General features: G+C 29.5%; 1 protein-coding gene across 2 annotated transcripts in view; it reads left to right on the top strand.

The window, feature by feature from the left end:
- The first annotated feature begins 1,038 nt into the window (after positions 1-1,038).
- Positions 1,039-12,387, top strand: part of LOC106475188 (vacuolar protein sorting-associated protein 11 homolog) — an 18,452-nt gene continuing 7,103 nt past the window's right edge. Inside the window, exons 1-5 of one of the 2 annotated variants that reach the window (XM_013935884.2) lie at positions 1,039-1,073; positions 6,183-6,257; positions 6,924-7,097; positions 8,859-8,909; positions 10,977-11,045. In XM_013935884.2, the coding sequence (XP_013791338.2) occupies positions 1,059-1,073; positions 6,183-6,257; positions 6,924-7,097; positions 8,859-8,909; positions 10,977-11,045 (384 nt within the window). In that variant the 5' untranslated portion in view covers positions 1,039-1,058. Of the gene's footprint in view, positions 1,074-1,124; positions 1,152-6,182; positions 6,258-6,923; positions 7,098-8,858; positions 8,910-10,976; positions 11,046-12,387 lie in introns of those variants that run through there. The other variant, XM_022379370.1, reaches the window with a different exon arrangement.

Raw genomic sequence — 12,387 nt, 5'->3', positions numbered from 1 at the left:
AACCGATTTAATATTATGTACTCAATCTTTTTTCGAATCTCTTACTATTTGCAGGAGTAGGTCGAGTATGCGACAATACTCTTTGGATAGAAATACCACACCTACATCTTAAGATTTTACTTTGTTTTTTTTTAGATTTCACTTTTCTCTGGTTTAGATATGCAAATAAAATTTACGGGTATGTTTCGAAATGTGTATTATTTCCCGAATAAAGCATTAAATTGAAATGTTGATCAAAAATTTTAAATAGTTATCGAATATCTTTGTTTATTAGTTTTAAAACTGATATAGATACAGACTGAACTGATGCAAGCATCTATGTAGAATATATCACTTTTATCAATTTTAGATTCGATTTTTAAAAGCGGCAAATACCCCTCGTCATAACTAATACATTTTTAATTTGACACTGATTAAGGATATGCATAATGAACTACCTGAGCTATGCTCGCCATAAGGACGGAGCCCCAGATTTTCGTGTTATGCACCCTCAAACTTACCGCTAAGCCATTGTGGTGTATGTGTGTGCGTGTTTGTTTGTTTTAGACCAAAACCACATTAGGCTATCTGCTATGTCCACTGCTGGGAATCGAACCTTGGATTTCAGCGTTGTAAGTCCGTAGACTTACCGCTGTCCCAACGGGGGACTCATTAGAGGGGGATCTCTTATTAGGGGTAGCTATAGTATCGGTGGCTTTTAATCAGGAACTTTCCGTTAAGATATTTGTGTTTTTAGTGAAATGCTTGTAAGCATAGATACTAATCATGAAAATTCAGTAATTTAACAGATATTCGCGCTATTCCAGATAGTTTTAAAAATTTATGTGCATTTTTAACAAACGTAAGACCTCCAATGGCACAGCGTTATGTCTGCGGACTTACAATGCTAGAATCCGAGTTTCGATACCCGTGGTAGGCAGAGCACAGATAGCCCATTGTGTAGCTTTGTGCTTAACTTCAAACAAACAAACAAAACAAATGTAAAACCGAAAATAAAGAGATTTATATTACATATCATTTTCACCGTTAGGTGGAGTGTTGGTCTAGGGGTGGCAAAGATGGCGTTCTTGCAGGTATTTGTTTCTGTCTCATATTCTAATTCTTAAAGTTTAGGCCTGTAGTGTTTTGGTATTAATACCATTATGATAATGGTATGATTCCACTACTTTTAAATTATATAATTTGTTCTATAACAGCATAGTTACAAGGAAGTTTTGGAGATTAACTAAATCCTGATTTAATTTGAAGTATTTCATTTGCAATTGCATGAACTTCTTTTTGAATTTGATTTGTAATTATACTTTCTGCCACCACTAATTTCATACATGGGAAGAATTTGTCAGGTTTTGTGATACAGTCGTAAATAAAACTGCATCGCGCGTGCTACTACTATTAGCACTATTACTATTAGCTGCCGCTAAGCTGATTAAGCTGCGTAATTTATACGGGGATTTTAATTATTTTTAAGATGCAAGATGCTCCATATCCTTTATCATATTTATTTCGACATAGACATCAGGTCTTACGATAGTCTGGGGTCCATGATACCGAAATGAGTGTAGAACTTATAACTATAAGTGTAGACATTCTTAATACTATCTAAATTCTTGGTTATGTTTTATAAAATAAACAGACCATATACAAATAAACCTCCACTGCTTATGCTGTCAAAGTTCACTTTTGTCAGTTTGTACAGACTTGAGTTAATTAGAAATAATTTTGAATCAGAGCAAATTGCTTTGAATACTCTACCTGACACCACCTTGGTATATGCAAATCAAAATTTGGACTTGCTAAGATTTCAACAAGTGACTACACACTTTGACAACAGAGAATTTGAAACTTATAAATATTAATTCATTATTCACACAACTCTAGTACAGTGGTTAAATTTGCACTAACACACTCAGAAACAGTATGGTATTGGCAGGATAAAACACAAAGAATCATTCTTGTTAACACTGTTACTAATACTAATAAGAATAAAATTGTAACATAATAACCTTAGCTTGGCTGGAGTCACTACCATACTTGTAGATGAGAGAACATGCAACACATTCTTTTATAGACTCAGAAAAATTATCCACTAGTAGTTTTGAAAGATTTGTTTGACTATAACCTTAGTATGTGTCCAATTATTTCAAATAGGGCTTGCAATTTTATTGTACTGTAGATTGTTACCTAAGTAATTTTGAATGTGAAGCTATGATTTTAATTACCATTTTTTTCATTAGCTTTCAAGAACTATGTATTTATTGGATACTTTTTTTTGTTATGGTCAGTATTGAGAATTACTGGTTGGTACTTTAATATTTCTATTGAGACCATCTTAACTTTGAAAGACAAATTGTGTGTTCATGCCCAGTGCAGTGACTGATAATGTTTTCAGTGAAGTTTTATAAAGTTACTGGATTGTTTGTGTTTGCTCAAATGTAAGCATAATTTGAGTAGGGGTGTATTGTCATAGTCATGGTAGGAAGTCCTCTGTTTGGAGCTAAAGGCACAATTGTCCAATGTCACCCATGTAAGGTGGAAGCTTGAATTCAACTGTAGGTTCTGTATAGGGATGTCTATCTAGAGGCTGTTAAAGGAATGCCCTTGTGGCCTAATTGTTAAAACATGTTTCCTTCAGTTTCTTCTTTGAATTGAAATACCTTGATATTTTATTAGCAGCTTATCAGGAAGACTAAATTATTTTTTGTTTCCTTGGAGTAAGAATGTACTCATTAAATGATTGGTGGTTGGGTATTTCTGGTGGGAATTATATAAAGTTAGCATTCAAACATAATATAGTGTTATAATACTCAAAAATTTGTTGTATTTCAACAAAGAAAATAATATTTTTATATTTTAGTTGTTCTTAGATTAAGATGATGCATTTTAAATTAAGAAGGAATAATTAAACATTAGGAAGGTAAGCTTTTAGTGACCAGTGTTGCACTTATTTTTTTACTTTTCCTAGTCATATGATGCAAAATTGAATTAATAAACTAATTATTGAAATTAAGTGTTAAGTAATAAAAAAAGCTCATGAAAGTTTCTTAATTTTTTATTTATATAAAATAATGCAAAAACAAAAAAGTTTTTGCAGTAACTCTAATTACATTGCATGTTTTTTTTTTCCACAAAAGATTATTCACAAAGTAAAACATTGTTCAACAATAGTCTTAATTGTTGCTTTAGCTTGTTTTGTGCTCTTTACTGTTACACTTAGAACTTGTATATGTGTACAGCTTATTGTATTTAACTGTTTTGTAAAGGAATAGGCATGATATAAAATTTTAAAATTTGAAATAAATATAAAACCAGCTTTTTTAATTGATATTTTAAAAACTAAAAACATTTAAAACACACCCAAAGCAAGACAAATATACTAGCTATTTTGTAACAATGATGACCAGAAAAGGACCTTTATTTAAATAGTTTTAATAACAGAAAGAAATTATTCCCAGTTTTTTCATAGCTATACAAAGTATTGATAATTGCATGATTGCCACAAACTGATGTACTTGTTGGAATGGGAAATTAAGCCTGTTTCATTGCTAATATATGGCAACATAAAAAATATGAGGTACTGAAGTGGTAATGAGGCTTCCATGATCAACAGTGTTGTTTGTAACAGTCTTACTTCCACTTTCAATAATTTTTGTTGTAGTAATACCAAATACATAATATTGTGTGCCTAAATGTAAAAATCTGGATGGACAGGAACCATAAAATTAGACAGTTGCAAAAGACAATCTTACAACATAATGTCATGAGAGTGATTGGCCACTAATAATGGGAACCATCACCACACATTGTGAAATGCAAAACATTTTATTTCAATGAATCGTACAACAGAAACTTATAGCAGTGGCAAACAAATTGTTGAAACAACTAATACTTGGTAGCTTTGTAAAAATGTTACTGCTTCCAAAAGTTGTCTGTTTATTGTTCCCCTCATTAATGAAATTAATTATACTAGTTACTGTATTGAAAGTATTTACTTTTATTTCATCTAAAATTGTCATCTATTATTATACTTTTATTATAAAGATTAATTTGCATTGTTAGCTTAGATTTTGTATTTAGAGGTAACCTAAATCTCTTAAATTGGGTGAACCTCATGAGATATTATTGGGTTTATGACCAAAAATATCATTAGCAGTGAGAGTACCCATCTGATAAACAATGCATTGTAATCTTTATTAGTAGATAAATAAGAATAGTATATTAATGGCCAGGTTGATTTTTAGTTTTGCTCTGGGTACCTAGCTTACTCTGATCAGAAGTTCTTATTATTTATGCCTTATGCTTGTACTGTTGTAGTCTACAATAACAATGCTAACTTACAAATATGGTGTATTAAAAGATAAAACACAGTTCCTACTCTTATGTAGAAAGAATATTCCAGGACTTTTTGATGAAATGGCCTTCAGTTACTGTTGGTAGAATTTTGGTAGATTAAGCATATTTTTGTAGACATTGAAAATATTTTGTTAAATGATAAATGTTAACATTGGTGATGAAAAAATCTCATGCAAATTGTTCCAAAACAGTGTTATTTTTGTAAAATAAAGCCAAACAAACATTTTGGGCAAGTCAATGTAAAATTTCTAATACCCCAGGAATTTTTTAAATTTCCCCACAATTCTTTCTCGGGGGGGACTTCAAAATGTTCTAGGTTTTCGAATTGTAGTGGGAACTCTGTAAATATATGTATTTTAATTGTATAAATTATAAACCCATGTAATAATTTGATATTTTCATGCTGCAGATATAGAAAACAAAAAAATAGAAATATGAAACTTGTATCTATGAAAATGATAAATACTGCAGCTACTGAAAGTCCTGTGTGGAAGGGCTAACAAATTCCTCCTTGCCAACCTATTGAATATATATAGTTTCATTTTCTAAAATGTAAAAAAGTAAATGGTCAATGTAACTATACAGAAAATTATATATGATATATTAAGGAATACATTATTCTTGCTCTAAGAAATTGAAATATTGAGATTAGTCTTACAAGTAAAGGTTCCATAAATGAAGGTGAAAATAAGTATTTTTACAGCTTTAAAGCATGTAGGCATACTTGGGGTTGTAGATCACACTTATCAGCCTACACCTGCCTAAAAACCAACCTGATTTTTTATCTGAAAATTTAAACCTTTGATTCAAGTTATACCAAGAAAACAATTCCATGTCATAAGGTTTTCTTTGTAGCTTAATTTTTTTTAAAAATCAGAAATCAGGCTAGCAATACATCTCTGCAAATGTTTTTCTAGTAAAAATTAAATAGCACATATTAATCTAAAAATTGAGGTTCTCCAAAGTCTTGATCAAGGTTAAGAAAAATCTTTATGCTTTGAATTCTAAAACATTTCTATTAATATATGTAGACCTTAGGCGATAATTAGCTGTTTTTCAGCCAAAGCTTTTAGTTATTTACCAGTAATCATACTGAAAGTTGTGTTTGTTGTTTGCCACTCATATTATCCAAATTAATGCAGTATTTTTCTTAGAATCAGGATTTTCTTGCATTTAGAGTTATCAACAGATTTGAAAATGTTGATGTAACTATCTAGCTTCTTGTCACAAATATTACCCAATGTTTATTCCCTGAGGGATCCCGTTAGCCACATTCTCCCAGTTGGAAAAATGACTTGATACTGCTTTCTAACACCAACCAGTATTATATTAACTTCTTCATCAATTTCATAATAATATTCCTTTATAATTAACACTTAATGCCACCTTAACAAAAGCTTTAGACATGTTTCTATTGTTATGTAATTTTTATGTTAATATTTTGTTATTAAATTTTCTGCATCATGTTTTAAGTACTGATCTATTATAAATGCATGTAATCAGTGAAATGCCAAAGTTGTTTATATTGGAAGAAAATAAAATTATTTTCATAGTTTTGAACAAGTAGTCCTAGTTTTGATTATGTGGAATTATAAGATAGATTCTGTAAATATGAACCAAAATTAAGACTCAGCTCCATTTGGTCAGTTTAAAATTGGCTGAAGCAGCCTATTGTGATACAAACTACAATTTTAGTGATCTTTACAGGAGTCTATAGATTAGCTTGAAACATACCAATTTTTACCTGGATTTGTATAGCATGGATTGAATTGCAATGAGTATCCTTTTTAGATTTTTATGTATGGTATTTATCTTAATTATTTTTCTTGCAGTGGAGAAGATTTAATTTCTTTGACAAAGAAGTGGTTAAAGACAGTGAGACAAATCAGACTTATGATAAGCTAAAAGTAGGTAATTGTATAATATAAAACATAAACAAATATTGTGAATCAGTTATGATCTAAAATTACTAACGTGCAGAGTAAAGTATTTCAGCTAAGCATATTTTAAATTGTTTATAGTAACTGTGTTAATATCCAGCTATATGGTAATCAAATATGTGAATGTATTTATCATTAATTGTAGTAATTAATGGTAAATATTGAATTTGTAGTCTAATGAATAGATAGGCAACCAAATTCAATTTATCATTAATGATGAACAAAAATTACCTTTTGGTAATACTACATTGTAATAAGTCATAATTGATCATTAATATACAGAGTGATTAGGCTTTTTTGTAAACCTCTCAGACTATAATTTGAACAGTCTTCTTTTAATCTTATGTAATTTTCAATGTATGTTGTACCATAGATAATTGTATATTTGTACATAATGATCTATTAGGTTTTGCTGGTTTCATAATTTTTGTGCATGATAAGATTGTTCTTTATGAATTCTAAGTTTAATGTTGTGGTAGTGAAATATCAAAACATTATAGTCATTAATGTATAACTAGTTTTTATAGTTGTAATATATTTTAAGTTTGACAAAGGACATTTGGTTCATTTTCAATGTAAGTTGTGTTAACTATTGAAGTTTTAAGTGCTCATTTTTCACATTTACAATTTCAGGAAATCCACATCACCTGTAGCTCAAGTGGTCGAGGACAAATAGTGCTAGGAGATGTGGAAGGCAACGTATTCTTCTTGAATCGACAGTTGGTGATCACATCATTCAGAGCTTATAAACTCAGTGTTTCCCATGTAGAACAAATGAGACAGAACCCTATTCTTGTTACTGTTGGGGTAATTAGACTTAAAAACCAGAACGCAGTTTATTTTTTAATGTAGTTTGTGTGTAAGTGTAGATTTTTTAGCCTAAAGACTAACTGTTATTTCTTAGCAGCAATGTAGACTTTATATTCATGTGATATCATAGTGTTATGGACAAATGAGTGTATAATGACTGATAGGCAGAAAGCTGGGAATACCAGTACAATGTGCACATGCAACAGCAACTTTTTTTCTCTGTGATTATCTGAGGTTGACAAGTCTCCTGTTTTCTTCTTATTTTCTGAGAGAGTAGACCATTCACTTCATGACACACACACACAGATCTTGTAAACTATGATACTCAACATTATGTATAAAATCTTGTGTAAAAAGGCTTCAATTGTGTTTATATCCTGGAGTGTAAAATGGTTTTGTCTTGATAAAGCACATTAAAATGCTTTAGATTTAACTTATGATCACAAGTGCTATCTGTTTTTGTCAATCTATACTGGTAAGAATCCAGTAGCTGTAATATTTTTCCTTTGACAATAAATTTATTCATATACTTCTATTCAATTAGTACTTATTTCTAATTCCTGGTCCATTTTTGTGCACAGTCTCACAGAACTGACCTATAATTGCTCAATGCAGGTGTGCAAATTGTTTTGGAAATTGATTTTTGTGCATCCAAAGTTACCAATCAGTAACATTAAAGTGTATATTTCATACTTATTTAGACCCTCTAAAATCTTAATGAACAAGAAGCTTTTTTTTAAATTTGAAATTGAGTTAAAGAGGTAAAGATATTTTACAAATTAGCACATTTTCATAAAATCCACTATTTGTAGAATGTGTTAAAATTCTTGAACAAATTGTAGGTGTGGTAGTGTTCTAATCTTGTATGAACAAATAGGGAACACATTTCGTTACAGATGTAATACACAACACTTTAAGTTGTCCCTTGTCATTTAGTATGTTCACTGAGATTTTAACTCCCTTCCTTCACCATTCACAAGTACTACAACTTTGTTCAACAACTGTAGAATTATAAAAGATGTTTTTCAATGTTTTCCCCTACATAAGTGCTAGGAAGCTTCAAGCATGTTTCATCAGAACATTTTGTAAATAACTTTCTGACCAGTTGTCTATAGTATGTTATCAATAATAAATTTTAATTCATAAATCAGATAAAATAGTTTTTTTAAAGCAAATATAAAGCAGCATAAAAATTGTAATCATTGAGTGTCTAAATAAATTTTTCAGTTAGATGTATTATTTATTGCTTCTTTTATTTATTTCACAAAATGAAGGAAATACCATTTTTTGTAAAGATTTTCTGAGATTTGAATTCATCTTTGTAAGAAGGCTTAAAAGGTTTTTCTTGTGAGCTCACAACTTTCATCACCATTTGTTGTTTGTAAGAACATTTACTTGTCAATCTTGCACCAGATACAGATCTGTTATCTCACAGTTATTTTTTTATTGCAGTGTTTCTCTTTACCAAATCAAGTGTTTATTAATGGTAATTGATTTTAATACTTGTCATGTAAATCCATTGAATAGTGATATGGCTGAACACTTGCTCTAGAGTCCTCATTTTATATGATAGATCCAGCAGTGTGACATCTAACTGTTGGAGTTTATTACATGAGTATGGGTTTTACTACTTTGTTAGTAGTTGCTATATATAAGAAGTGTACTTATATGTGTGCTTAATGTATTGAGCCTTAAAGTTAGTATTGAATCAATCAAGATTAGAAAGCTTTTTAACTATCTGCTTTTTGTCACTTACAGGCTGATGAACCAGGTATAAATCCCCTGCTTAAAGTATGGAATCTAGACAAGGTGAGGATGTATAAACCATTAAAAAAAAATACAGAAATTTTGGAATACAGATTTTTCTTATCACACATTTTTTTTCCCATTTCTTTTATTGTTTCGTAAATTCAAACTTGAATTACTATGTTTTTGTAAATTTTTAGAAGTCAACATTGAATTAATGACTTGATATCTTACAGTTATTATATTTTACATCTAGTAGAATACTTTATCAAAATGATAACTTAAGGGCTTCTGTCTTATAAAAGATAATCATCTCTTAAGGATAATGAACTCATTATAAGATGATTACTCTTTAGAAATAATATTTTTTTAAAGACAATTACTCTCTTATTGATCTGCATATAGTACTTTATTACACTTTGTTGCTAAGACTAAATTGAAATGTACAGATAAACTTAAACTTATCAAAATTCATGTGTATGTGCTAGAAAGTATTTGCTGTACAGTTTATGTTAGTCAAAGTTAAATTCACAAAGTAATAAATTTCAAAAGTGAATGAAAACTATTTTCATATCTTAACTCTTTCTTTTCAAAGTTGATTGAATGGACCAACTTCATAACTGTTTTGTTCTTGTTATAGATTCCAAATTATAACTTTTAATACACCTTTTGTATCTTCATGAAATTTTTCAGAATTTTAGTAAACATTACAAGTCCTTTGTACACAAAAAATCAGATTTTTTAATAAAGTGTTTTTACCAAAGATTTGTCCATAAATATAGTTAGTATTTCTTTGTAATAGTCCAAGTACTAAGTAATTGTTTCTATGTTAAGAAAAAATACTTTTCTTTGTCTCAAAAATCTCAAATTGTATTTGTACAATCTCTAAAACCTCCTAAAGTATTTTACCTCCAGTAAAACTATAATTTATCTGTTATTTTGTTTACCTAACTTTATACATGGTTGGTAAAAAAAATCGAAATGAATCTAAATTATCCTTTTTTTTTTCTAGAATGACTTTAAATTGTAATATGAAACTACATTTGTTTATCCTAAGTAGCTTAAAACTAAGGCTTTTTTAACTATGTGAATCATGGGAATCAATCTTGAACAGGAAGCAAAATTACAATTCCCTCCTTATAGAAAACAACATAATATAATATGTCATTTGATAGATAAAAACCTTGGCTTTCTATTGGTTATAAGTAATATAGTATTGAATGACATAGAGAATTATTGGTAATTTCTGAAAGAGATGATGTGACAGTGGGTGTGGCAAAAGAGGTCTGGCTGTCTATTTCATGGCTCCGTAATCAAATATGATTGAAGGCTACAAAAATTATGCATATTATGATAAGTAATTTGCATTAAATTTCATACTTCTTGGAGGGGTGGTAAATAAATTAGAGAAAAGTGGATGCCTAGAGAGCAAATCTCACAATTCTCACACTGGGGGAAATTCTAGATTTTTTTTTAACATTGCCTTATAAAAGTAAGAACTTAAACCTTTTATATTATTAACATATGGATTATTAGCTACGTTTCTATGCTATGTTTATACCATGAAAATAGTTTAAATTTTTAATGTAACTCACTAAAACCTCATGACATGCACAGAACATGCTTCAGACACAAAGGTTAAACTGTATGTTTGAAAATTACAGTCATACATTTTTTTAAACTTCTGGTACCTGAACATTGCTTGGAATTTACAAAAGCAGCTTCACATCTTGGGAATAGGGTCATTTAAAATTTAAACTTGATTTGTCAATGAAAGAGAAACTGTTGATATAAATGGCCAAACACATATATCCATAAGTTTCCAGAAACCTGATTTTCTAAGAAATTTAGTATTTATTTTAGGTTAAACAAATACTTTTAAGTTTACAAAAGTGGTGTGAGGACTAAAATGTAATATGATTGGTTCTTGTAATAAATTTAGTTGATGGAAGTAGGGGAGGCATGTGATCTATATGTGTTACAATCATACTGACTTTAATCTAGTATGGACAGTATTGAGAAATGCTAGGATGTATAATTTTTTTGTGTTGCAGTAACATGTTTTTAGCTTCATATATAGTCAGTGCCTATAATTCTTGTTTATGAATGTTTTATTTTTTGTTTTTTCAGATAGATGGAAGTGGAAATCCTTACTGTACAAGGATAGTTAGAGTAGTGGTGGGACTAAGTCCATCACCTGTAAGTTTATTTGAATTTTGTTGTGTTACTAAATGTATAGTACAGTAGTTAAAAGGATATATATTTGGGACATAATACTTATGCTGTAGAGTGATTTGGTACTCTTAAACTGTCAAAGTGAAGCTGTTATTCTACTGGGTGTCCATAAATTATTGAACCACTTTATTAATTTAATAGAATGAGAACTACATAAGATACACAATTGCAGTTTGTGATATAGTGGAGGTTAACTCTCTTAATCTAATAAAGATTTGTCCATGAATATATCGAGTATTTGTTTTGAATAGGCTATGTGCAAAGTGATTTTCATGTTAAGATTAAAAATACACATATAAAACAAGAAATATTGTTCTTACCTGGATCTTCTTTTTTTTGCTGTCGACTGTTGATGAAACTTAAGCCTAATTTTTTTATATTAATGGTACTACTACACTAAATAATTTTTTATATAATTAAATAATGCATCTATGAAAACTGAATAATAATATGCAAAAGCAAACAATGTCCTATAACTGTTGTAGTTTTTCTGGCTTTCTAGCTATGCAATAAGAGCCTTTAAAAATTCAGCTGAGCCCACAGATGTAATTCCCATGAAAAAAAACTTAAAACTGAATGATGAAATAAACAATGTTTTTTATGGAAAACAACATAATATAATATGTGGTGTGATAGATTAAAACTTTATCTTTATATTGGGTATAAATAATTTAGTATAAAATGTCAGAGAGAACTATTGACAATTTGTGAAAGAGAAGATGTGACAGGTAAGTGAAGCTACTTGGTTTGATTTTCTAGTTTATGGCTCCTTAAACAAATAAGATTAAAAACTACAAAATTATGCTTTGCCTAAGTAATATCTATAATATAATGAGTAGCTAATGTTAAATTCCTTACTTCTTGGAGGGGTGGTAAATAAATTAAAGAAAATGGAAGACCTGGAGAGCAAATGTCACAGTTCTCATACTAGAGGAGCTTGAGTATTTTTTAAAGATTTACTTATAAAACTATGAACTTAAAACTTGCATAATATTAAAAATCGATTTACTAACTATGTTTTAATGCCAAGTTTATTTGTATATAACCATAATAAAGTAGTTGAATTGTATTTTGAATGAAATTCGGTAAAACTTTGTAACATGCATAGAAAAGGGTACACATATAGAAAAAGTTATGAGTTATGGACACATTGTGAATTAGCATGATTTCTGTGTTTTTCATTGATCAATGTGTGTGGGTAGACTTCTTAATCATTAACCTGTATGCATCATTGAAACCTTGTTTGTCATTCAATTTAAAATACAATAAAATGTTTTTTTGTTACCAGATTTGCATGAAATTTACC

The sequence above is a fragment of the Limulus polyphemus genome, unplaced genomic scaffold (assembly GCF_000517525.1).
Source record: "Limulus polyphemus unplaced genomic scaffold, Limulus_polyphemus-2.1.2 Scaffold8197, whole genome shotgun sequence".
In the NCBI taxonomy this organism is placed as follows: domain Eukaryota; kingdom Metazoa; phylum Arthropoda; class Merostomata; order Xiphosura; family Limulidae; genus Limulus; species Limulus polyphemus.
This window is presented reverse-complemented; position numbering and strand designations above follow the sequence as displayed.